The sequence below is a fragment of the Brassica rapa genome, chromosome A04 (assembly GCF_000309985.2).
Source record: "Brassica rapa cultivar Chiifu-401-42 chromosome A04, CAAS_Brap_v3.01, whole genome shotgun sequence".
NCBI classification, from domain to species: Eukaryota; Viridiplantae; Streptophyta; class Magnoliopsida; order Brassicales; family Brassicaceae; genus Brassica; species Brassica rapa.
In genome coordinates, this window is record NC_024798.2 from 19,043,214 (window position 1) to 19,070,100 (window position 26,887).

At 36.2% G+C, this 26,887-nt stretch overlaps 5 protein-coding genes and 2 long non-coding RNA genes across 7 annotated transcripts; 3 read left to right on the plus strand and 4 right to left on the minus strand.

The window, feature by feature from the left end:
• Positions 1-902: 902 nt before the first annotated feature.
• Positions 903-6,013, minus strand: LOC117133698. Its single transcript, XR_004457639.1, has 2 exons — positions 3,623-6,013; positions 903-2,761 (listed from the first exon to the last, which is right to left on the minus strand). It is a non-coding gene; the product is annotated as an uncharacterized LOC117133698 (long non-coding RNA).
• Positions 6,014-6,486: 473 nt separating this feature from the next.
• LOC103865643 lies at positions 6,487-9,084 on the minus strand. Its single transcript, XR_004457251.1, has 2 exons — positions 7,685-9,084; positions 6,487-7,591 (listed from the first exon to the last, which is right to left on the minus strand). It is a non-coding gene; the product is annotated as an uncharacterized LOC103865643 (long non-coding RNA).
• Positions 9,085-9,318: 234 nt separating this feature from the next.
• Positions 9,319-11,380, plus strand: LOC103865644 (ribosome biogenesis regulatory protein homolog). Its single transcript, XM_009143465.3, has 8 exons — positions 9,319-9,554; positions 9,762-9,912; positions 10,028-10,079; positions 10,183-10,311; positions 10,448-10,565; positions 10,648-10,831; positions 10,913-11,026; positions 11,113-11,380. Exons 1-8 carry the CDS (start codon positions 9,460-9,462, stop codon positions 11,224-11,226), a joined length of 957 nt encoding a protein of 318 aa, XP_009141713.1. The 5' UTR covers positions 9,319-9,459; the 3' UTR covers positions 11,227-11,380.
• Positions 11,381-12,070: 690 nt separating this feature from the next.
• Positions 12,071-15,248, plus strand: LOC103865645 (neutral ceramidase 2). The gene is made up of 7 exons (XM_009143466.2): positions 12,071-12,372; positions 12,445-12,653; positions 12,838-13,158; positions 13,239-13,753; positions 13,834-13,959; positions 14,390-14,453; positions 14,533-15,248. Exons 1-7 carry the CDS (start codon positions 12,071-12,073, stop codon positions 15,246-15,248), a joined length of 2,253 nt encoding a protein of 750 aa, XP_009141714.1.
• A 250-nt stretch (positions 15,249-15,498) lies between these two features.
• LOC103865646 (steroid 5-alpha-reductase DET2) lies at positions 15,499-16,758 on the minus strand. Its single transcript, XM_009143467.3, has 2 exons — positions 16,121-16,758; positions 15,499-16,032 (listed from the first exon to the last, which is right to left on the minus strand). The coding sequence occupies exons 1-2, from the start codon at positions 16,514-16,516 to the stop codon at positions 15,640-15,642; spliced, it is 789 nt and encodes a 262-aa protein (XP_009141715.1). The 5' UTR covers positions 16,517-16,758; the 3' UTR covers positions 15,499-15,639.
• A 455-nt stretch (positions 16,759-17,213) lies between these two features.
• LOC103865647 (probable anion transporter 3, chloroplastic) lies at positions 17,214-20,793 on the minus strand. The gene is made up of 8 exons (XM_009143468.3): positions 20,125-20,793; positions 18,862-19,088; positions 18,418-18,772; positions 18,280-18,324; positions 18,056-18,202; positions 17,848-17,985; positions 17,728-17,761; positions 17,214-17,635 (listed from the first exon to the last, which is right to left on the minus strand). Exons 1-8 carry the CDS (start codon positions 20,554-20,556, stop codon positions 17,466-17,468), a joined length of 1,548 nt encoding a protein of 515 aa, XP_009141716.1. The 5' UTR covers positions 20,557-20,793; the 3' UTR covers positions 17,214-17,465.
• Positions 20,794-24,568: 3,775 nt separating this feature from the next.
• LOC103865648 (protein OCTOPUS) lies at positions 24,569-26,755 on the plus strand. The gene has a single exon (XM_009143469.3). The coding sequence runs from the start codon at positions 24,791-24,793 to the stop codon at positions 26,588-26,590; it is 1,800 nt and encodes a 599-aa protein (XP_009141717.2). The 5' UTR covers positions 24,569-24,790; the 3' UTR covers positions 26,591-26,755.
• The last annotated feature ends 132 nt before the right edge of the window (positions 26,756-26,887 follow it).

A 26,887-nucleotide genomic window follows, 5' to 3' on the forward strand; every position in this document is an offset into this window, starting at 1 on the left:
GAACATGTTTACTGAATGATATTAGTTGTTAAGTTTTCTACCACAATAAGTGTTTAATTAAACATTTGACGTTAAATCCAAACCTAAATCCCTTATATATTAAAAGAGAAGCATTGTAATAAATGCATTCACACTATAATAGACACGTGGCAGCCTCACAATGATTTGATAATAAATATGTTAAACGCGTTCACACTATAGTCATAAATGTGTACACACTATGTACTTTGTGATTTTTTTAATATAAAACTCACATACATAGTTCCAATAAAACTCTGGATTTTTCGGTTCGAATAAAAATAGATAACGAATCAAAAGCCAAACTATATATATATTATTTTTATTGTTTACAGATAAAATTGAGCAAAATATTCATAAATTTTGATTCGATTTGTTATCCGTTTTGATTTGAACCAAAAAATCTTGATATTTGAAACTTTACGAAACAAATCAAATACTAAAATACAATATCCAAAAAAGAAGCAAATCACTAATACCAATATTTTTAGGAACATATATCTAATTCAATATGTTATATGCATATATATACATATATGAAAAGAATTATATATATTATACTTTATATCAGTTTTACAATATAAATTTATTATATTAGGTACTAAAATTAAAAGGTTATATAATGTTTTATTTTTGTAATAAAATGTTATTATATTATTTTTAAAATTTTATTTTATTTACGAATCAAATCGGATATTCTTTAAAATTCTAAAACATTTCGGATATCGGAGTCACCGAATATCTAGGTAGCTAAAGATCGAATTGACAAGAATGCTTCCAAATATCCAGATACTTGATATGTGTCCACCCCTATTTACGAATATAATTTTATTTTCTTTTGATGAAAAAATGACTAATGTCAAGGTCTTTTTTATTTTAAATAAATTTTAATTTTATCTTTCATGTATTATTCTGAACAAAAATGTCATTTAATATTAATTAACAATATCTTTATATATTTTTCAACTATTTTTATATACTTTTTACATAAACATACATGTGTACCTTGATGTGCGCATCTTATAACTAAGTATTCACCACAGCTGAAGTATCTAATTTTTTTGAAAGTTGAAATATTTTTTCTTAATGTTTCTTTCACTACCGACCAAATTGTAGTGAAATGATTTGTCTTAATAATTTTCTTTTCTTTTTCTTAAACTATTATCTGTTTAAAAACTATAATATGAAACTATTGGTTCGACATGACAACTATCTAAACTTCATAATATGAAAATAAACATATAACATTAATTTTAGGTTTTTATCCGAAAAAACCAAAAAATCAAATGTTTTAACCGAATAAACTAAAATGAATATTAATTTAAAATAATAGTTATATTTTAGAAGATTAAAAACAAAAAAAACGTAAAACCTAACCAATATCTAGATTAAACAGATTTATTGTCTTTTTTATTAAAAATAACGAAACTAATAATCACATCCCGCGCAAGGCGCGGGTTATTACCTAGTGTGCTTTTAAAAGCAGCTATGCATACAGAAACGGTATAGTTGTATTTCTTAACGCAATAAATTGCAATTACAAGAAGAAACCGTATAAGCTTTAGTTTCATATAGACTCAAATGTTATGGGATTTAATTTATATTAAGAATTATCAAAATTGAAACGCTAGCTTAAAGTGATTTATTTAGGTTATTTATTCAAGAAACCCTAGAGCCTGTTGGAAGTTGAGTACATAAAAGATTTTCTTGTCAAAGGATAAAAAGATAGAGACACGTTGATTTATTCCAAAGATATAAAGATAATTTAACAAGAACTATGTTGAAACTTGAAACCGAGCGTTTATAAAAAAACGTAGAAATCTATAAAAATATGTATTAGCTGCTACGTTGTAAATGAATCAATTGGAAAGATATCGTTGCTAGGTGTACAAGGCACAGAACAAAGCATGTGCAAGAGAAAGCCGGTGTGACTAAGATGATCTTTGCTATAGTTCCTTGTACCATCGATCATGTTCTAATCTAACTCTATTTGCAGTTTATATTAGTGGACAGCTTTAAAAACCACTAATGCCCACCTGATTGTGCATCACTTCTTATGTTTTAATAATTTATGCATTGAATTTATTATCTTATAGTATCGTTTAACATTTAATCTAATATATCTAACATAAGCATATACAGTATATAAGTTTCAAAGCTATATTTTGATGTATGCATTTATGAAAAGACCGAAACCACTAAGATAATGAAATTCGGTCACATATCTCCCGCACATAATACCCCAATGCGCATGCTCTAACTATTATTGGTTAGATTTTATTTGATAATGACTTGGACTGGTAAATATTTTAGAGCCCAACCTATGAAAGGCCGTAGGTTCATTCATTATGTAAATCGATAGATCCATTAAACTCGTGATCAAGAGATTCTCTAGTCTATTGGATCAAAAATATTTCCAAGTGTTTTACCTTTCTGACACTCGGATTCATTATCTGTATCGAGCGTAACCATGATTATATAACCAAAAATATCGAGTTAAGCCATATCTTTATACTCCAGAGATTAAAGTCACATTCTCATTGAACTTTTCAATTTCAAACATTTCTGTATGTTGGTTCATGTTCGAACACTTTATATTGTGTTAAAGTTATAGGTCTTTTGCACTTTGATATCGTATAGACTCGCAAACTAATTGAAAACTTCCCCAAAGTCCGCATGAGGTATGAGTCCTGTACTCGTGTTCTAAACTATGGGAGTTGTGTGTATATTAGGTATAAACCACCTGCTTTTTTTTTTTTTTGAACATTTTCTTGCATTAATATAAAAGTTGAGAGGTAGCAAAAGTGGCAAAGCCCACTCTAATACAATCATAAATTAGAAACCCATTGGAACCTAATACCCTTCTATTTGTGAAAGCCCAAGCCCAAAACAAGCAACTATCCTAATAATGAAACGGAAGTGACGAGCGAGATGAACGAAACGAAACTAGCGAACCCTAGTTAGAATCAGACAAAATAGACCCAGGAAAATGAGAAACACGATCGCTAAGGGAACAGAGTGAACCATAATTGGAGGAGATCACTGGCCAACGTGTTTTGTTGAGGTCTCAAGGCAGAGATCCTATTCTTGATTATGGAGGAAATTTTCTTGATCAGAATATTAGGAGACCGATGAGTTCCTCTATGAAGTCGATCATTACGTTCCCACCAGAGAGTATAGATCGTGGCTTGCCAAGTGACGGTGGAGAGGTATTTGATGTTTTGATTCCCCGGAAGGGCCATAAGAGATTGAGCTACATCGCTCCATGAGGTCGAGGGAGTGATGATACCGAAGCTTGTTGAGAAGTGGCACCAGACGACAGCAGAGAATGAGCAGGAGAAGAAGAGATGGTCACGCGATTCATTTCCCTGGTTGCAGAGCAAGCAGAGAGGGTCCACTTGTATTCCCCAAGATAATAACCGGTCTCTTGTACGGCTCCGGTTTAGTTGCATCAACCAAGCTTGAGTCTGGTGCTTTGGAATACCTCTTTTGATCCAGATGAGAGGGTGCCATGGGACGGTCGGGTTGGTTGGGAGAAGGCAGTGATACACGTAGGAGGATGAGAATGCTCTCATGTTTTTTCCATGTTTTTTCCATAAACCACCTGCTTTTGAAACATTATTAATTAGTGGTGGAAAGAAACCATTATGAAAAAATAAAAACAAAACGAACAATCCTAATTATCCATTAATTGGAGCACCAAAAATCGAAATCTTGTCTGAAACTAATTTTATTCAATCCAGATCAAACTAAAACAAGTAAACCAAAATAATTTAAAATTTTATTTGTCAAATTACTATATACACGTACAGTCAAAAGTTAGAGGTTTGATTTTTTTTTTTGTTTAAGCAAAAATTAAGAGTTACTTGAAGATTTTTTTGACTAATTAATTGTTATCATATAAAAACGGTGGTAATGATACTTTTTAATTTGTTAAAAACAACATTGTAGTAGATGTTACCAAAACTACGAAATTGAGTAATTATCTAATAAATATCTGATTTTTTTACTTTAGATAGTGAAATGGTAGCTGATTTTTAACTATAGTTCAATTTCATTTTGAAATTTGGATCATAAATAGTTTGGTTTGGAACAAAAAGCTCGCCTCACGTTGGATCCAGTGATCGCAGTGCATCAACAGATTGTCTCCAGACGTCTCGGTTCAGCTTAGCGGTAACGCCGTCAACTTCGATTTCACAGGTAAACCGAAAATAAATCTGGCTCTTCTTAGTTTTTCTTCTCTTGCTCTTGACACTGATTGATTCAATGGAAAAAAAAAACAGAAACATCAACACATTCTCTTCATACGTCTCGGTTCAGTTTAGCGGCAACTCTCTTGCTCTTGAAACTGACTTGATTGTTCAGAATATAGGTTTTGATTCAAATTCAACTTTTATTAAAATATCTGTAATTTTCAAAAAAGTTAGTTTAGATTAGTTTTTTATTCTCTTTTTTTCCTTTAGTTCAGTTTCATTTTATTTTTAGGAGGTGGTATTGGATTCAAAAATTTAATTTATTTCGAAAAAGTCAATTGAAAATATAAATAATAGATTTTGAATTATTTTAAATGATTTGGTGAGGATTTAATGATATTTTCTAAATTTTTCCATTTTAGATTTTAAAGGAATACAATTTAATTTGATAGAAACCAATTTCTTTAAATTTCATGATTTTTTTTGAAATTTTGTATAAAAAAATGCACAAACAAGGACCAATTTTTTTAATGATGAACATAATAAACTCATAATCATTTCTATACCATGTAGATAGAGAAATTCATTTTTAAAAGTGGAATAAAAACTTTACTAACGAAAATTAATAAAAAGCCAATTAGTCACATATCACTATATAAAGATGTAGAGAAAATACTATAAGATAATATAATGTTTTTTTCTCTTCCATGTAATATGGATTACAAACATATACTTTTGTCATTTTGATAACAAACATTACATTTACAAATCTATAGTATCAATAACTTTGACGTCCATATCTAATAAATAAATTATATAAAAAATAATCTTCAAATCCTACTTTAAGTCTGAAGAATTGGTTCTTTACATTTTTTGATAAATTTTCATTAAATTCTTTTTCAATAAAATTACCATGAAATCCACAAAAAATGAATAACACAAAAATTTAATAGAATTATTATAAAATTAGTGAAATAAATAACATTAGAATTCAAAATACTTTAGTAGAATGATTTCAAAAGCAAAATCCAATAAGACAAGAATTTAAAAGAATTTATGAAATACATAATTGAATACTTTAGTAGAATGATTTCAAAAACAAAATCCAATAAGACAAGAATTTAAAAGAATTTATGAAATACATAATTAGAATTCAAAATACTTTAGTAGAATGATTTCAAAAACAAAATCCAATAAGACAAGAATTTAAAAGAATTTATGAAATACATAATTGAATAACATACAAATTTTATAGTGACTAGATTTTTTAACCGCGCTACGCGCGGATAAGATATTATATGTATTTCTCAATTCTAAAAAATTATGTATAATATTGTATTACATTGTTTAAATAATATAAAATAAGACTACATAACATAAATATATTTTTAAAATTTTCTTTGTGGAAATCATTATGTTGTTTGATTGTTGTACTTGGTTCACATATTTGCATAGATATTTGTGATAGATGAATAACTATATTTTTATTATCAGTAAATAATATATATTTATTATATAATATAAGAAAAATGAAATTACTTACTAAATGAATGTGCATATGTATTATCTAATTCAACTTTATAAAGTACTACTCATAGTTCATATATCATTTATGTTCATCTTATTTTTTTGTCCATCATTTCTTTAAATATCTTGAAATAACTGATTCTAATTAATAATAAATTTTTGGCTGGAAAAAAAAAATTAAATTTGTCTAATTTTCGTTTAAATATTTTATTAATATTGTCTAAGAAGCTTTCAAGTGATATCATAGTTTAATTTTTATTAGCTTTTTTTTGTTAATTTTTAGAGTGTTTTGTATTTAAGATTTTTTTCCATATTAAGCTTCTATTTCTTTTACAGAATATATATATATGTCATAAAAATTACCATCAAATCAGTTTTACTTATTTATTATTTTGTTTTTAATGAAAATATATTTTTTAAATAATTTAATTTAAAATAAAATTATATATTAATTTGTTGTATTCTAACAATTTGATTGATTTAGTTAATTTGCTTTGGTGGATAATTTAAAAAGTTTTCATATGAATGAGGAAAAGCAAGCTTATATATGTCATAAAAATTACCATCAAATAAGTTTTACTTATTTATTATTTTGTTTTTAATGAAAATACTTTTTTAAATAATTTAATTTAAAATAAAATTATATATTAATTTGTTGTATTCTAACAATTTGATTGATTTAGTTAATTTGCTTTGGTGGATAACTTAAAAAGATTTCATATGAATCGGGAAAAACAAGCTTATATTGTTATATTATATTTATTTGTGTATATATAATATAATATATATAATGCTAGTGTAATAAAGAAAAAACATTTTTTTTGTGTAACTTCAAAAAGATACATTATTACAATTTGAAATTAACTAATAAGACAAAAACAGTTTTAAAATCACTACTGCAGCCCCAGCAACAATTGGCATAGCCTGTCTGTAACCACCACAAACACAAGCAACAACGTCAGTTACCAAAAAAAAAAACGAACCAACTTGGCATAGGAATGAAAGAGAACAAAGCATAGAAGAATCATTCTCAAATTCTTCCGCAGAACGACAGTTAGTTAGATCAATCTCCAAACAGTTTAGGATTAACTGTGGTCACCAACATCACAGAGTGAATTTTATCCCCTGATTTCAAGAGGCCCCTAAAGGTTGATGCAGTCTCATACCACAAAATAAGTACACAGTGACGTCCATGTCGTGGAAACAATAAGTAGACAGTTTCAACAAAACATAAAAACAAATCCCAACAATGAACTGATCAACTATCAAGTAGTAGGTTGGAGTCATGTTCCAGGCAAAAACTAACCTAAACAACACAATATAAATCTAAACCAAGATGCTAGACTACTTGAGATCATAAATAGCAAGGACAACCTGAATCCGTGCTCTCGACTTTGTCTGCATGTTCTTGATAGTCTCCCCGGCCAATGATCACACCAACCTGCCGAAGATGGATTAGATATCACTTAAAAATGGCCAGGCAGAACAATTACCAGGGAATACCATCATTTGGAACTTTGATCTATATTTGTTCTGGGGCCCCTCTTACAAAAAGAGCAGGTATACCTTCTCCTTCAGTCTAAGATTGCAGCAGGAGAAAAAAAATGTTACGTCCGACAGTAAAAACAAAAGTTGTCGATTAAATAGAAACCAAGATAATTTATAACCTGAGCTATAATTTCATTGATAAGCTTCTCTGCTTTTTCAATAAAAGCAAGATTCCCAACTATCTCCACCGGTCTTAGTGCTGAATTTAGATCAGCCTGTGCATCCCTCCAAATTTAGATTTTGACACCAGAACTGAGCTGAAGATTCCTTACTATCTCTCCACCTTTACCAATAAGCATGCCAACCTGTGAAGTATGTGGAGAAAATAAATAAGTGGATATATAACCCTGTAAGATTCATTCACACAAGAGTCAAAAGAGAAAACTAAACTGAACAACCTTTAAACTCGGGACTTCTATCTTGCGAGTTGTGGAATGGGTATCACCAACCTCCTTATGAGAACTGCCCCCATTAACGTCTTTACTTCTGTCGCCACCCTCTTCAAGAGAACCACCGCCGTCGGCTTCCTTAGATTACATAACAAACAGATGGAGACACGATCCAAGACGTTGATGATGAGGATGGGAATGCTGCGGCATCTCCTTGAAACATCTCATTAAACAGATCTTGTACCTGTTCAAAACTGTCCCCTGAATTATTCTCATGCCAAAATCAACATCTCAAATATCAAACAATCAGTCATGTCTAATAATAAATCAAAGGGAAAAACTAATGCAGAGTCTTACACTATGCAGAGATTCATCATGGCCGCCATCTCGTTCAAGAAATCTCCCATTCCATGTAAACCCAAAATGATTCATCACCACATAGTTCATAAAGAAGACATGTCAATAAACATTGCACTATCTTTTAGCAAAAAAAAAAAAAAAAAGAATTTACGTTTTCGTCAGCTTTATCATCATCACTATTATAAGCTCCAACATCATACACGAACCTCTTGTTGGAGTCAGACGAAACTATGTTCCCACAACAAATAGAAAAAGAAAACCTTAATCAGACACATAAACAATACTTTTATAATAAAAAAAGTACACAGATCAAGGAAATAACAGAAGATCCTCTGTATCCAATAATAAATCAAATTTGTTTCCGTGATAAAATAATTTAGAAGACAAAGATGAAGAAAAAGAGAGTATAAGCCTCTTGGATAACCTGGAAATTTCTTCTTTACTTCATCTACACAGTTTCTTCTACAAATTTAGACATAAGAGACATATGAGGCAGAGCTAGACAATCGATTAAGATGGGGGGAGATGTAGAGTTAGCAGTAGATTCACGATTTACTGCTCCATGGAAACCAAAAGGGCTATTTATGTTTCTCAGAGGAGACTGAACCGATTGAGAGATGAAGATAACCAAAAAAAACAGGCTTGGCATCGAAGAGGATGATAATGTTTGATCGGTACGGTGGAAGAGACACCGGATTGGCCGGTACGTTTGATCGGCTCAGCGGAGGAGGCTCCGTCTGTTCCGTTTGATTGCTTCGAGATAAAACCGCCGGAAACAGTGGAATTGCGGTTGGAATTCATTGCAAATTTCGATTGTGATAGTGTAGACTATCTTGAGCAAGATAGAGATATAAATAAAATCAGAGGGAGAGATGCGAAAAGAACCCATAAATGATGGATTCATTGCACATAGATGGAGTGGAGTCGATTGATCGACTTTCCGTTGAGAAGATGAACGTCCAAAAACGAAGAGAAGAGACAGAGAAGGCATCGTGGAAGAGAAAGCTTGTTACGGTTTCTAGAGGGTGGGCTAACTGGGCCTGAAAACTGAACAAAAAAATTAAAAAAATTGAAGCCCAAAATACCCAATCCCATCGGTGTCATGGAAAAAACCAGCGATCCTATTGGTCGATTTTTTAGTATGACGTAGAGGGCCTCTCTGATGAGGATATTCTCCTTTTAGTATAGTTTAGATTATTTTGGTTTGGTTCAGTTTAGATCAGATCAGATCAGACCGGTTCGGTTAAACGAACATTCGTAGAGATAAAAAGGATATTTCAGACAATTTACCTTGTCTTATTTAAAATTAGGAGAGAGAGAGATAGGTTTAACTCAAAAATATCGCAAAACCCTAAAAACAAAAGAAAGTCCCTTTTGTCTTTCTTCCTCCACTCTCAAATTCCAAACACTGCGACGAGAAAGACATGGACATGGAGACTGACCAAATCTACCAGATCGATGTCGGAAATCTTCTTGCTTTCAATCCAAACCACCGTTTCTCTTCCGCCCCTTCTTCAAGGTTCGTCCTTTTCTCTCCTCTCGTGTTGAGCTCTTCGGCGGCGGCTTGATTGAACTGATTAGATGTGTGTTTGTATGCTTAATTGTTGTAGTCTTATCGATTGATGAACAAAAGAGAAGTAAAGTTCGCATTTTTTCGTGTAAAGTTGTTTCCTTTAGCTTGTTAAGTTTGAGTTTGTTCTGTTTTTTTTTCTTTAATTTACATTAGGGAGGAGCTTGTGAAGGAATGTGTTACGGAGGGAACAAAGCTTGTTCAGGCAATAGCTGATACTCTTTTCAACCTTCCTTCTACTGAAACTAATGATGGCCCTCTTGTCCAGTTGCCTCCTCCTTCCACCAAGCTTCCTAGAGAGAAACATGTAAGCTCATGAGACACTATCTGTCATGGATGTTGTTACAATATGAAATGCGAACGAGTGCTTTCTCATATAAACAACATATCTTATAAACTTGTTTCTTTTTTTTCTCTACAAGCTTCCAAGGCCTAAGCCTCCTACTAAGTGGGAAGAGTTTGCTCTCAAGAAAGGTATAAAGCTGAGATTGAGTTATTTATTTCGAGGATTGAAAGCTTGATTTTGTTCAGTGTTTATTATGTTTCTAAATTGTTTTTTTTTGGTTATGTTTCTTAGGTATACAAAAGCGGAAGAAGGACAAGATTGTGTACGACGAAACAACTGATAAGTTTAAGCGTCGCCATGGTTACGACCGTGTTAACGATGATAATGATATCCCCATTATTGAGGCAAAGGCATCAGATGGTACGTCTTATTATCTTATCTTTGCTTTCATAGTGCCTAGACTATGTTGTTAGTTTCTGAATGAAACCATATATGCAACTATTGTGGTAAATACATTGTAGAGTTGCATTTACAATTTCTTTTGGCTTAACTGCAGAGCCAGGTGAAGATCCTTTTGCCAAGAGACTGGATGATAAAAAGAAGAGAGTCGGAAAGCAAGAAAAGAACCGACTAGAGAATCTTAAGTCAGCTGCTAAAGCCGGTGCTTTACCAAGGTATATAACAACTTATTCGATTAGTATTACTACAAGTTCATAGTTTTGGATATAAATGGGTTTAAATACATTGTTTTTGCAGCCATGTCCAACTAGCTGTGACCGGATTACCCATATCAGGCACCAAAGCTCAGCCAAAGAAGATTGGAAAGGAGGCACTTGGAGACGTTGCAGGTTTGGCTGCTACTTCAACAGCTAGTGGTGGAAAGTTCGATAAGAAGTTGCCTGGTGAAAAACCTCCTAAGAAGCAAGGCAAGCACCACAAGGTAATTCACAGATAATTTTTACCGTTCTTTTAGTTAATCTATGGACAATTTTTTGTTCTAATTTGTTTATTTTTTTCACAGTATTTACCAGTTGTACCAAGGTATGGGTGGGTTGACGAGGAGAAAGAGCAGACTAATAAAGTACTTGGCAAGTTATTGTCAAAGCATTCACATGAGATCCTCAATGTTGGAAAGGTAAAACTAAAAAAAAACTTCTCAGCTCTCTCTCCTCTCTAGTTTTGGTCTCTTTCATCTGATACTAATCATTGAATGTGATATAGGCGATAAACATGTACAATGACAAGAAGGAGAAAAAGAAGTCAGGAAGATCAGACAAGTTGAAAGCTAAGAAAGACATCACCAAGAAGAAGCCTTATGCCAACAAAGCCAATTGAAGAGTCTCTCTCCACCTTGTTTTATTTACTTGGTCGCTTATCTCATAACAACAAATAGTTTTTACAAATTTTGTGTGTTCTTATCTGTTAAGGGAATACTCTTATATTTTATGTTCTATTTTAATCTTTTCGAACACAAGAGTTAGAAGAGCAATCTTCTTAATCATTTAAAGAAGAGAAGATCAGTAAGCAAACTTATATCAAAGAGACTGTTTACAAGCAAAGTATCTATCAGTGACTCTTTACCTTGCTTTGTAATAATCTTTCCTGTCAAAACCTGAAAAAGCATTAAAAAAAATCATATTCTTTCAATAGCCACTCAAAGCCCACTTCAATGTTCTTGTCGGATCCATATAGGATGGGGTCATAATGTGCTACGTGTGAAACGGTTGAGGGTTTCACCCACCTCTTTGAAAGAGCACGTGTGAAGACAAAGATTGACCCAGAATGATTATTGCACATTAAAGGTCAAGTTATTGAGAATTATTAAGTTTGTTTGCCAAGACAAGCAAACCACAAAGGAAGTAAAGTCTATGAAAACAAACACACACCTTCACATAGTAAGTTCAAAGCCAATCACATGGGGACATATCATCAACTTATCTTTTTAAATAATAATATGAAAACCATAATTCTATTGTGACAGAGTGTAAGGTCCAATGAGAGAGCACTAACCGACATATCCACTCTTGTCCGCAGTTTGAATTTTCTAACTCTCTCTCTCTCTCTCTCCCACTCACCTTCTTGCAAAGTTTCAATCTTCCATGGCGTCCACAGTGAATCTCCTCTAAGTTCCTCAAATCTATTTATTCTCCACTTCTCCTTCCTTCAAGCTCACCAAACCATGGCCGTCTCATTGCCATTTCATTTTCTATTCTTTCTTCTTCTTCTAGACAGAGCTGTTTACTCGTCTTCAGAGTATTTAATCGGTGTCGGAAGCTATGACATCACCGGTCCCGCAGCTGACGTCAACATGATGGGATACGCGAACTCAGATCAAACCGCCTCGGGGATTCACTTCCGTCTCCGAGCTCGTGCCTTCATCGTCGCTGAGCCTCAAGGGAAACGCGTCGCGTTTGTGAATCTTGACGCGTGTATGGCGTCTCAGATCGTTACCATCAAAGTTCTCGAGCGACTCAAAGCAAGGTACCGTACGACAAAAGTATAATGATTTTGTACAATCTTGTTAAAAAGTCTTGTCTTCATTTTTTTTGTTAGATATGGTGATCTTTACACAGAGAAGAACGTGGCTATAAGTGGGATTCACACTCATGCTGGACCTGGAGGTTATCTTCAGTATGTTACTTACATTGTCACCTCTCTTGGATTCGTTCGTCAGTCTTTTGACGTCCTCGTTGACGGCATTGAGCAAACCATCATCCAAGCTCATCAAAGTCTACGTCCTGGTTCTGTCTATGTCAACAAAGGTAAAAGTAGAAACCCTCTCTTAGGATCAGAGTCTCTTCCCTTAGTTCAACCACTCAAGGTCCCCAAATAAGACGAAACTAATATTAGATGTTGTGGTTTCGGGCACGGAGGAATTACGAAAAAATAAAAATATAATCGAAAAAATAAAAATATAAACCCCTTTGTGTGTGGGTTGATGATTAGGTGATCTTTTGGATGCTGGTGTGAACAGAAGTCCTAGCTCTTATCTGAACAACCCTGAAGCTGAGAGGAGTAGATATAAGTACAATGTTGATAAAGAGATGACGCTACTCAAGTTTGTTGATACACAGTTGGGACCTATTGGTAGCTTTAACTGGTTTGCAACTCATGGGACTTCCATGAGCAGGACTAACTCTTTGATAAGTGGTGATAACAAAGGCGCGGCAGCGCGTTTCATGGAGGACTGGTTTGAGAATGGTCAGAAGGTTTCAAGTAAAATCCCTCGGCGAGTATCTACCATTGTTTCTGATCTGAACACTAACCGTGAGTCAAGTCAAACTACTTTCCCTTTTTAGTTACTTTCCTAATGTGGCAAGTTTATGACAAGTGATTTCTCTTTTCAGACAGCAGGCTTTTGGACATTGCAGCTTCTTATAAGTCATCTAAAGGACAGTTTCTTGATGCTAAAGTCCGAGTAAGAAAGGCTTCAAAGCGTACATTCGTTTCTGCCTTCTGTCAGTCAAACTGTGGTGATGTGAGTCCAAACACTCTTGGCGCGTTTTGCATCGACACGGGACTGCCTTGTGATTTCAATCACAGTACTTGCAATGGGAAGAACGAGCTGTGCTATGGCCGTGGACCCGGGTACCCTGATGAGTTTGAGAGTACACGTATCATTGGAGAAAAGCAATTCAAAATGGCAGTGGGACTATTCAACAAAGCTACTGAGAAGCTGCAAGGGAAAGTTGGTTACCAACATGCTTATGTAGATTTCTCGAATCTTCAAGTCACGGTTCCTAAAGCAGGTGGTGGTGGATCTGAGACGGTGAAGACATGTCCAGCAGCAATGGGGTTTGGTTTTGCTGCTGGAACGACTGATGGTCCTGGTGCTTTTGATTTCAAACAAGGAGATGATAAGGTATAACTTAAGCTTCTTTAAGACTATCGCTCTTGTCTGAATCTTTATTTCTCTAATAAAAAGAATCTGCTTTCTTAAAGGGTAATGCCTTTTGGAGATTAGTGAGGAACGTGTTAAGAACTCCTGGTCCGGAACAGGTTCAGTGTCAGAAACCAAAACCTATTTTACTTGACACTGGTGAGATGAAGACACCATATGACTGGGCGGTGAGTGGCTCTATCATCTGTTTCCTGAAAACTGATTTTTATTTGAAGTTATTTATGTTTGAAAAATCGCTAGAGGTAGTTAGGCGCTTTGTCGAGTTGATTATTCAAAGAATCAAAGTCTAGATGAAACCTAGTCTTCAATATTGATTTATTTATATATTTTACATTTACAAAAAATAGATAAAAAAGACATTAGACAAATGAGTGGATTTACATTAATATTTTGCCTTATTTGAGATATTTAGACCAATGTAGATTGATTTAAACTGCTTTACACCGTTTTAACCGATTTAGAATATTTAAACCGATTTGATTTGTATAAATCGGATTTAAAAAAATCATTTTAGCTATGACCGATTTGCTAAACCAATTTTTAGAACATTGAAAGCTAAAGATGATTGACGTTTTGTTAATTGTTTGAACCGTGCAGCCTTCAATTCTTCCGGTTCAGATGCTTCGCATTGGTCAACTAGTCATCCTCAGTGTCCCCGGAGGTATGTCTTTGAAACCCTCCACTCTCCAGTGTATACTGTTAGCTGATCAAAACGCTGAGTTTTGAATCTATGGACACAGAGTTCACAACAATGGCTGGAAGGCGTCTCCGTGACGCTGTGAAGTCATTTCTAATCTCTCTGGACAGCAAGGAGTTTGGCAACAACCTCCATGTCGTAATCGCTGGTCTCACCAACACGTATTCTCAATACATCACCACTTTCGAAGAGTACGAGGTTCAAAGATACGAGGGAGCTTCAACGCTATACGGTCCTCACACACTCACTGCTTACATCCAAGAGTTCAAGAAACTAGCCACAGCTTTGGTCAGCGGTCAAACACTCCCGAGTGGGCCCCAACCACCTGACCTTCTAGACAAACAGATCAGCTTATTAGCCCCTGTGGTCGTGGACTCTACTCCTTTAGGAGTCGACTTCGGTGACGTTAAAGCAGACGTGCCTCCCAAGTCAACGTTCAGGAGAGGTCAACAAGTCAACGCGACGTTTTGGTCGGGGTGTCCACGTAACGACCTGATGACGGAGGGATCTTTCGCTGTGGTGGAGACGCTGCGTGGAGGGAAGTGGGTCCCAGTGTATGACGATGATGACTTTAGTGTGAAGTTTAAGTGGTCGAGACAGGTGAAGCTTAGCCCTGAGAGCCAAGCCACGGTGGAGTGGAGGATACCGGAGTCTGCGGTGGCTGGAGTTTACAGATTAAGACATTACGGAGCTTCGAAGTCGCTGTTTGGTGCCATTACAAGCTTCTCTGGTGCTTCTAGCGCCTTTGTAGTTGTATGAAATTTTACCTAAAGTAATATAGCGTATCACACACGCATTCTCCATTTGGTAAACAAAGCTACTAAGAGATGCCCTAGTTTACATCTTATAAGTCATCACCACACAACCATTTAAAAAAAAAACACACCATTTGATTTACTCTGGTCTTTGTATTCATTTAGTTATTTGATATGTCTTATTTCAATAGAACACTAGCTATGTCTCTTAGAGTCTTTACATGACATATATTGATATATAACACTCTTCACTCTTATGTTAAAACCTTTGATATATTAATAGATTGGTCTAAATGATACACATTTTAGCATTCTTGTAGTACACCAAACATAAATAAAACTAAACCGGAACAATAAACCAACATTAAGAGAACTAAACCGGTAACTGAATATTTTCAGAACACAAAAGGAATAACAGCTTTCCGAGTCTTGGGGTACTCGTCCTTAAACTTGTCACCGTACCATACGTGGCTCGCACGTGCGCGCGGGATCAAGTTGGAACACGTGTATAGGAAAAACCCAATCCCGGCCCAAGACCAAGTCATTACAGCCCAGCCCAACCACTCAACCACCTCTCCAAAGTAATTCGGACAGCTTACAAACTCGAACAAGCCTCCTCTCGGTATCACATAACCTCCCCGGTTCTCCTTCTTCAATCGTACCAGAGTCCGGTCCGACGTGATGTTAATCCACATACCGGTTACGAAAACCACCGTACCGATAACAAACCGCAACCAGAACCAAACTCCGTCTTCGTAGTCGTTCTTGTAATGAGAAACGTACCTCGCCTGGTCATGAATAAACCAAAAGAATTGTAAAATTTTAAACCGGTACAAAGTGATAGTTTTACTAAACCGGAATCAGATACATCGTTACCTGGATATAGGCGTTGAGGAGATTAAAGGTGAAAGCCATGGCGGCGATGCTCATCGGAAAGCCCGTTTTAGCAGAGGAGGAGCTGCGGAGGAGGCGGAGAGGGTAGATGACTGTGCGGTGGAAGTAATGGAGGAGGTAAGGTGAGAAGAGGAGGAGAGATTTGGGATTGTGAGAGTGGCGGCCAAAGGGGAAGAGGAGGAGCGTGAGCCATAAGGTGGGGCTCTCCATGAGGAACCAAGCGAGCGGGGGAGATAAAGTGGGGCCCCATCCGGAACGGTTGTGTTTGCCGTAAGGAGCTTGGAGGAATTTGAGAGCGACGGCGGTTGGTGGGCCCGAGAAGATTAGTGTTAGGACGCAGTAGCGGAAGAAGGTCTCATCGGCGGCGATCTCTTTCATTTTGGTGATGAAGAAACAGATCTGTCCGTGCACAGTCAAGTACAGCTCAGCTTGGCAATTTAATTCGATGTAATAATAAAAAATAATAATTTGACTTTTGTAAATTTTTTACTTTGTCTAAAGATAATGGTGTCCAAAAATTTATTTACGGTTTTAAACCAATCAAGGTTTAACTTTCCTTAAAACTATATCTAATAAAATTTATATTATAATTAATATTAAGCTATATTTTTATTCACTGAAGATTAATTTTTACAGAAAAAATTTACAATTACAATTTAACCTTTATTTTACGTTTTTCATTTAATTTTTATTGATACAAAAATATATTTATAGTTCAAAATTTTACTGATCAAACTACATGAAATTTTTTGAAGCTTCATCTCAACCAATCATCCACATGTAAATACAATATTTTGTAATTTCTTTTAACTTTCTAAAATTACCACAGCTCTCAATTACTAGTAAATCGCATAGTTTTTTTTTTACCATTGCATAGTTTCTTCTTGTGGTTTTTTTTCCTAAAAGAGTCTGTAATGAGAATCCAACACTCTTAAATCAAGTTTGTTTTAGTAATATCATGTAGATTTTTAACATAAGTTGCAATGATTTAATAATTTATAATCCCACTTCAAACTTCATTTTAGTCTTTAGAATAAAATATTTCTCCCATCATATATCATTTTTAATTCACAAATAGAACAAAATATGATTATTTCAAAACTAAAATAATCATATTCATCATTTTATTTATTTACTCTAAATAGAGTATGAATTAAGCTAAATACAATTATATTTTGAAGTTTTTATCAGATAACAGGAAAAACAACGTACAAAAATATATTATCTTCCAGAAAAAAAAAACAATCATTTGTATCTTTGGTCGGTATTTTTTTTCTGGTATCATATTGCTCTGTAAATTTATAAGGATAGCCTGTTGCAATTGGATCTAAAAGACTCGTTCTCCGGTGGCAAAAAGGATCCAAAACACGGTCGTTGCAAAGTAAAGAAACGCCGTTACCGTCAAAAACGCCTGGAAGGAACCGAGCCACTGCACGAAGTAGCCCGTCCCTATTGTACTAACGATCGCAGCCAACGTACCCGCACAATTTGAAATACCTGCCTCACACACCAATAACAAAACCCCTAACTTTTTAAGCAAGAAACTATAATAAAACATGAAGCAAGATTCACCATATATTAACATTTACCGTGCAAGAAACCAGCATATTCCGGTGCGATGTCCTGTTGACACAAAGAGAAACCAACGATGTTGTGAGATTAAAGATTATCCCAAAATGGTGAAATGCTAAGAGTTGTTATTAACGTACTTGCATATTGAGGAGGAACCCGGCTTGGCTAAAGGAACTCAAGCTCAATGCAACGGTCATGAGAATCGCTGCGCAAGAAGGTGATTTTGCGTAGTTGAGGCATAGCAGAGACAACCCCGGACCCATAAATCCGATAGACTGACAATAAAGGCCGAGACATTCTGTTAGAATGTTGGAAGTTATAACATATTGCACTTTTGATAATCACCTGCATGATCTTTCGGACAGAGGTCACAGAGTGACCAGTTCTGATCAAGAAGTCTGATGCTGAGCCAGCAAAGTATCCCGAGACCGCCATTGTGGCCCATGGAAGAGCGCTGAACCATGCCGCTTGCTTCAAGTTCACGTTAAACACCTGTGAACATCAATATAAAACATCATATTTTCAGTTCATATTCGAATCAAAACATAGAATCATTAATAACTACTTACCGTCTGGAAGTAAACAGGCATCCATGAGAGAAGAACAAAGTATCCCTGTGAACAACTAACCAAAACCTTATGAGTTTATTACAAAAAAAAAAGACAAGGCATTGATGTAACAAAAGAAACTATCAAACTCAAACTCACCCAATTGTTAGTCACATTAGCGAAAATGATTGCCCAAGTAGGCAACTTCGACAAAAGAAGGCGCAAAGATGGGTTAGGCTTGCTTGAACTGGTCGGATGGTGAACCGGTTTCCCAGCCTGGATTTGCCTCAGCTCTGACCTAGTGATGAAAGGACTGTCCTGAGGGTTGTTTGTAACGCCGCTTGCCCAAGTGGACACCCACAATAGACCTAAGGACGCAAAAAGAATGAATGGACCAGAGATTCCTATAGAAGATAACATGAGCGGTGTCAACAAAAGTCCCACGACGTTTCCCATGTGAAACCCTGCCATCGATATACCAACCGCACTCGCTCGTTCATCCATGGGGAACCACCTGAGTCAAATTCCAATTTATGCGTTTGCGGTTTACAAGAATATGTTCAAAAGTAATCACATAGTTAAAAAAAAAACATTTTCAGTTACCTAGAGAGAAGAGTAGTCATGGAGGGCATTGCAACACCTTCAGCGAGACCAAAGAAGGCTCGGACGCACAATAAGGCTACGGTCGAGTGTGCGGCTGCCCAAGGAGTGAGTAGAGTGGCAAAAGACCACAATGCGACTCCCCAGGCCAATACTCTTTTTCCTCCATAACGATCCACCAATGCTCCTCCAATAACCGATGAAAAAATGTAACCCCATAAAAAGGAGGACTGCAAAATAATAAGTTTCAATCCATATTAGGAAAAAAAAACTTATATGTTAATGTTAGCCAAAACTTAATACGTCACGTGTTAGCAGAAACCTAACAAGTTAGTGTTAGCCAAACCTTGATCACTAGATTGGTTTCTTCTATATAATAAGCTATGGGTTATGATTGTTTGATGGAGAAAAAAACAACATAGCGAACTGATCAAGGACTCCGTTGGTTTGAGGTTAACAAGAAAGACAAGTTTACAAAAAGAAAATAACCCTAAGAGAATCATTAGTAGTGCGAAACTTATATGGTTTCTCACCAATATATTTCAGTATTAAAAAATAATAAACCATTACAAAGTTGTTATGTGTTGAGGGAGTTTCTCACAAATGTCTAAGTCTATCATTGTTTTTTATTGGTGAGATACTTTCATAAAAACTCAGCGATGCTCATGCTCTAATAAATGAGGAAATGTAGGTAATAGAAATTAAAATTTTAGTTTGCATTTGAATGAAATCAAATGGAAAAGAATTGGATTTTTAGGTTTGAAGCCAAACAGAAACTCAGAAGAAAAGGGAAGTCGACGTGACCCTTACCACAAACGTTTTGGTGATAAAAGTCTCACTTTCACATAACGTCAAGCCTTCTTTACGCTTGCCGCTCAAAGTAACGCACCTACCATTGTTCTCAACAACTACTCCATTTTTCCTACTATTATATGTATATATATATATATATTAATATTTTAAAAATCCTTAAATGCAACCAATTATTTCTTTAAACCACCTAATCTTGGTGCATTACAGTTTATATATTTTAGATTTATTTTATTTTATTGCAAGTTATTTTTTTAATATGTGTGAAAATGTCATGTATCTTTATAAAATTGATTTTGCGGACGATTATAAACTGGTCCCATATTAAATATGTTTACACATATGGGGAAATCAAATCTTGACATCTTCATTTATTTTTGTCAAGTTGATTGCTTACAGATTCGCGGATCAAGAATGTAATTAGGGGGAGTTAATTATAGGAGATTAAGAAAATACCTGAACTACCCCTAAAAAAGAACTCGACCAGCCAAGCTTCTCGGCGAGTGGAACCACCGCTACAGACATCACAACTCTGTCGGCGTTACAAAGACACATCATGCACGCCGTCAACATCACTACTTTCATCCTCTCCGGTATCAACGTCCCCACCTCCCTTGCCACCTCCACCTCTCCTCCACCGATAAGTATTCCCTCCGCAGCGCATCTTTCCGGCGACTGATGTCTCTTCTTTGCCGCCGTCACCACCGCTTCACCTCTTCTTGTCACACGGCTTTCCGACGAGGAACGTAAACTCTCACATCGAATCTGGTTATGTCTGGAACGTAACCCAAAACTCAGAAGGGTTTCCCGGTTTGCTGCCGGATCGCGACGGAATCTTGAGAAACAAGACGAATGTTGTGGAGATGTTACAGATGATGCTGTCGCCATTAACGAATGATTAAGTACGACTAACTTGTTACGCCAATAGTGATGTTGATGTTTAGGAGACGTTAGAATAACGATAGAGAGAGAGAGGCAGAGTTTCAGGAAGAGAAACTCGACATGAAAGAAGCTTTTCAAAGTCTTTGTGCTTGGGTGGTGTTTGGTGTGAAGGGTATTTTAGTCAATGTACAAAATATTTTCTGCTGCGTCCTACGTGGAGACACGTGACGTGTTCAAAGTGACTCCACCACGTCAAAGGCCCACCTACACCGGACAACTGATTACCGGGGCTTTCGGTATATGATCATTTTTTGCGTTACATTTGGTATTATCAAATTTAATATTTGCAGTTACATTTTATAAATCTATCAATCAAGCGTTTTAGGTTTTAAGTATTAACTTAACGAAACATTTTGTTGAAAAGGAAGGTTATCACAGAAGACAACCGCTAGTTATAAATGGACGTGACTGAAGTAGAAAGCATCCGACTATACATTTGAGGTCGAGGCTGTGGAAACATAACGACACACCAATTTAAATGAGCACGGCCCATCATATTTAGACAAGCTACCAACCACGTAGTAAATCAGAATACTATTCTAAGAGCTCCTTGAAGAAAAAGAGAAGGCCAAAGCGATGCAAAAGTTGATTGAGAGCAAGTTACATGAACTTTATGCCGAGCTCAACGAGAAGATCGAAGGACTACAATTTCAATTTGCAACCATGAAGATCCAAGAAAGTCCAAGAAATCAAGAGAATGACCGAGGACGAAGATCGTCCACTTAATTCTCAATCTCCTATGATACCACCGATATCCATATTCACAATTTATCGGAGATAGGAATCGCATGGCTCAAGTGAAAAATATAACTAATCCATTTAAAGAAATTAATAAAGGTGAGATGGCACAATTTTTTCTTATATTTGTGATTAGCACTTTGTAAACATTGTGCCTAACCATCAAGTTAAGTACCTAAACTAAACGTTTTCTTCAAGGCATATATCTGTTTTGTCTTTTGACTTTCTTTTATTTGTATTTTAGACATGAGGACGACTTGTATTTGGATAGACAATAACAGAAAATATACTTATACTTGGAAAAGATTGCGTTGCCAAAATCATTTTGTGCATGATGATTGAAACGATGGGCGAAAGTAAACCGGCGAACGGACTTGATCACCCTCCTCAATAGTCAATACCATGACCAATAAGTCACCTTTCTCATGCATGAATATCGACAGGTTAGTAATTTATGAATGATGGACCAACAAGTCACCTTTTACTATTTTTTCGTTTACCTTTCAAGAATTTATTCACATGGAGACTGTAAACTTTAAATTAAGCGAAAGCAATTCGTGTCTATGTTAGAAAGATCCAAAATATATCATAAACTATTACTCAAATCTTATATACATGAAATGTGTTTAATTATGGTTTGAGACTTAACTTATCATGAAATGTGTTTCATGCAAACTTTACCAAACTCTAAGGTTTTGTAACTTTATCTTGTAATCGTTTATGTTTTTAATTGAAAGCCTTTAGTCAAAAAAAAAAATCTTATATACATTTGTTAATTGTTGTATTAGTTAAGACAATTATGTCAAACGTTAATATTATATTAAGTAAATATATCACCGCATACTTCAATACAACCACTTTCTAAATGAAAAAGGTCACAACGTAAGTCAAACAAGCTCTACACCACCAAGTGTCTAAATCGAAAAAGTAGAAAATATTAAAGGACAATGTGAAAGAACTATTTCGTTGAATAAATAGTGAAAGCTTTCGTACTTATGAAACTAAAGCATGAGGGGAATAATGGGTCGTAAGGGTCCAGGGAAACGGGCTTGGATTGCTAATGCATGAGAGACTCCAGGATACAAGAAATGAGAAAGAAAAAGCCCAAATATTGTAAAGCATGATCGTATTTATACAATCACACATGATGTCACTGAATGAATGGATACACCTCTAGTCAGATTTTCAATGAATTATATGAGATAAAACGAAACGAATGTTTTTACTATATAGGTATATGAATGATTTCCTAATAGTTTGTAGGAAATGGCTAAACGGCTAAGCTATAAGCTCGTGTTTATCCAATTCTATTAAAAATTCGTAATAATTTATCATAAGCGAGACTGAAACATTCAAAGTGGGTATGCACTTATGAGTGGTGCATAACATGCCTCGAATATTTTGAATTCATTCCTCTAGTAAGTAGAGATGCTAAACTCCATTAAAACTCCTACGACAGCTAAAAAGAAGAAAGACAATGATATGTCACAGTTATAAAACAACTTCTAAGACATCTAAAAAGAAGAGAGAACTATCTTTCACAAATACAAAGTACTTACGAGGGAACAATTGGTATGTATGTATCTATGTAGCTCCAATTTTATTAATTTCCATGGAATAAAGTTGGAAAAGTGAGCTATAGTTATAGTGGATTGACATAATGTGTTGTTTTGGCATGAACTTCCAACAAGCTTACCTTGGGCATTAAAATCCAAAACTTTCAGTGACTAAATGCACAACAATTTTGTTTGAGTGAATTCAACTCGGGGACATTTGAGAATTTACACCCTGGCCAACATGCGGGTTGGCACATTTTATGATTTATGGTTCAGGGTTCACATTGTTGGTTCTTTTGTTTCAAGTTTCTAGCATACAAAAGACAGTTACCAAATATGTTTTCATTCTTGAAAATGTTTCAAGAATTTGGGGAAAAGAAAGAGAGATGAAGAGTGGGGCAAAGATGGGCCCAAAAGAGGGACACGTGTGGTAAGACAGGAAAAAAAGTAGCCGGTTTCACATGAGTCTAGTTAAGGCTATATACTCGTGACTCACCGACGAGGCTTCTCTTCAATTCTCATCACTCCGCCCCGTTCGCCGTCGGTGCTATCCCACGCCCCGTTCTTCATATCCCCCAATTAATTATTTTCTTCGGTTTTAAATTCTTAAGTTATTTGAATGTGTTTTTAATGATAATACTATTCACGTGTGTTGAATTTACATCCACACTAAATAAACTATATTCGCTTGAGCTGTGATCACAATATAAAAACATTACTTTGTGGGTTAAATAAGTCTCATGTGTGATTCTACTTGAAACTTTAGACAACGTTCACATTTTAATATAATAGATTCTTCCATAAGTATAAATAAATAACGAATACATGTTATTTAGCATGAGTTATTTGCTATATTCTCAAAAGGCAAAAAGGTAGAGAAAACAAAAAGAGAAATAGAATAAGAAAAATAAAAGTGAATAAAGAGAAAGAGACAGAAAAGGAAAAAAGAAAGCGAAGTATGAATGTAAAGTGAAGAAGTGAAAGGCCATTGGAAGAAACATCCTAGAGCAATATTACCTCACTTTGCATTTTTTTTCCTGGTTAGAGTATAAAAGCTATTAATCTGTTGTTTCCAAAAACATTAATCGGTTCCTCGTAAAATGAAAAATAACACTGAAATATATTGTGGAAATAGCACTGCTTATAGTAAGATAATAATGCTATATAATAAATGCAATGATGACATTAAAAGAAATAAATTTACTTTCACATGAATAGATTGTTTTATCTTACATAAATATTCGAATAAAATGTTAAAAGTACGGAAAAGAACTGTCAAATAATTATGATGTGATTTGGTTACAGCTATCATGAATCTAAAATAAATTTGAATTTTCTACAGCTTATAAGAACAAAAATGATTAGAAATAAAACAATTTTTAAAATATATAAAACTAAGATATTTTTAAAGACTAAGATATTTTAACTTTGTAAATTAAGATTTTTAAGTAGACAAAACAGTTCAAGATTCCGGCACATCGGAAAGAAAGAGAAAATACACAAACATGGTGGACTCTAGCCTCTTAGGCAATGGTGGTGTGGGAGAGACCATAGGGGCGAAACCGTCATTCTCAAAAAGCGAGAGCCCCTAGACTTTGCTGTAGTAGTGTAGTACGTCTGCTAAAAGTCACCAACGGAACCAGCGAAACATAATTTCGAAACGGGGCCCTCGTATTTTCTATTTATTCCAAATTCATACCCCTTTCTTCTTTAATTTCACTATTTAACCCTCTCTTTCCTTTTATTTTGTTTCTCTCTCTCTCTCACAACGGCTCTCTCTGTCTCTTTCTCTCTCTCTCTCCGTCGACAATTTTCTCGGAAAAACTTTTCTCCCCACGCGAGAATCTGAGTGTCAATAACATGAGGTGTACTCGATTCCTCCGGTTATGAATCCTACCCACAACAACCCAGTCGCAGCTTCAGCACTAGCTCCGCCGCAGCCTCACCGTCCTTCCACCTCCTGCGATCGTCACCCGGAGGAGCGTTTCACCGGCTTCTGCCCTTCTTGCCTCTTCGACCGTCTCTCCGTTCTAGACATCAACGCCGTCGCGTCCTCCTCCTCCAGAAAACCACCGTCGTCGTCGTCCTCCTCCGCCGCAGCTCTCAAAGCAATCTTCAAGCCGTCGTCTTCCTCCTCCTCCTCCTTCCCGGAACTTCGGAGGACGAAATCGTTCTCGGCGAGAAAGAACGAAGCTTTATTCTCTCTGGGCGCGTTTGAGCCGCAGAGGAGGTCGTGCGATGTTAGAGTAAGGAACACTCTCTGGTCTCTGTTCAACGAAGACGCCGAGCGTATAAAGGAGGGAGCTTTAACGGTAAAGGAGGGAGCTTTAACGGTAAAGGAGGGAACTTTAACGGTCAATCGTGAGATTAATCTCGAAACTAGAAAGCCCAAGTCCCCTGTTTTCGAGGAGGGCATTGATTGTGGGAAGAAGTTAAAGGAACAGAGAAGCGTAATCGACGAGATCATCGAAGAAGAAGAGGAAACAGAGGAGAAGGAGAAGGAGAAGGTGAAAGAGCACATGGAGTTGAATCCTCAGACGACGGCGAAGAAACCCACCAGGAGTTTCTGGTCGGCGGCGTCGGTTTTGAGCAAGAAGCTACAGAAATGGAGGCAAAAGCAGAAGCTTAAGAAGAGCGCCGCCGCATTACCGGTGGAGAAGTCAGCTGTGAGGCAGCTCAGAGACACTCAGTCCGAAGTAGCGGAGTACGGCTACGGGCGGAGATCGTGCGACACGGATCCGAGATTCTCAATCGACGCCGGAAGATTCTCTCTTGACGCCGGTAGGGTCTCGGTGGACGACCCTCGCTACTCGTTCGACGAGCCGCGCGCTTCTTTCGACGGGTATATGATCGGGAGAGCGGCGGCGGCGGCGGCTCCGCCGCGAATGCCGTCAATGTTATCAGTCGTGGAGGATTCTCCGGTTAGTAATCTTGTTCCGGTGGAAGAGCCACCACCACCACCGCGAACGCCACCAGAGAGTGTTGTCCCTGGTGGATCTGAACAGACGCGAGAGTACTACAACGACTCGTCTTCACGACGGAGGAAGAGTCTGGATCGTTCTAGCTCCACCAGGAAGATATCAGCTTCAATCATCTCCGAGATCGATGAACTGAAACTGTCTGGTTCCAACACTAAAGTGTCTCCTCCTCGAGACAGAGAGGTAAAGGACTCGGCTTTACGTTCCCATTCGCGTTCACATTCGAGTTCACTGAGGGGAGACTGCTCTGTTGAGAACTTGGAGATAGGGACTGTGGAGTCCAGCAAGAAAGGGACTACTAAGAAGTCTAAGAGATGGAGTTGGAACATATTTGGGATGCTTCACAGGAAAAATGAGAAGAGATTCGAAGAAGGGAGAAGCAGTGTGGATAGATCGTTCTCAGGGTCGTGGAATGTAGAAGCTAGAAATGGGTTTGATCCGAAGATGATGAGGAGCAATAGTAGTGTGAGTTGGAGAAGTTCAACTCCCGGAGGTGGAGGGTTTCACCGGAACAGTGTTGATGGATACGTTTGTGGTAAGAAGAAGGTTAGTAGCAGTAGTAGTAGTATTGGGAGAAAGGTTGAGAATGGTGTGTTGAAGTTTAACTTGACGCCTAGTAAAGGAAGGCGAACAGGAAGCATGGATTCGACGAGCCGGCCGGTTCCGGCTGCTCATCCGCTGGCTAGAAATGTCATGAATTTTTACTGACCAAATTGTTATGAAACTCAAAAATCTTTTTCTTTAGATGTAGTTGAAATAAGTGTGGTGGTGAATGAAGTTGTATTGAGTGAGAATGTTCAGTCTGATTCTTGTGTTAGGATTTGGTTGTTCAGTTTTAGAATTTCTTTGGTATACATAAGCTTTAGTTGATTACATTTTTTCTTACTAGTATATGTTATGATTAAAGTTTTTTATATATAGACAAACAAGAAAAAGCTATGACATTTGAGGTTTGATAGCTAAATCAGGAGCAATACATAACCTTTAGTTGATTACATTTTTCTT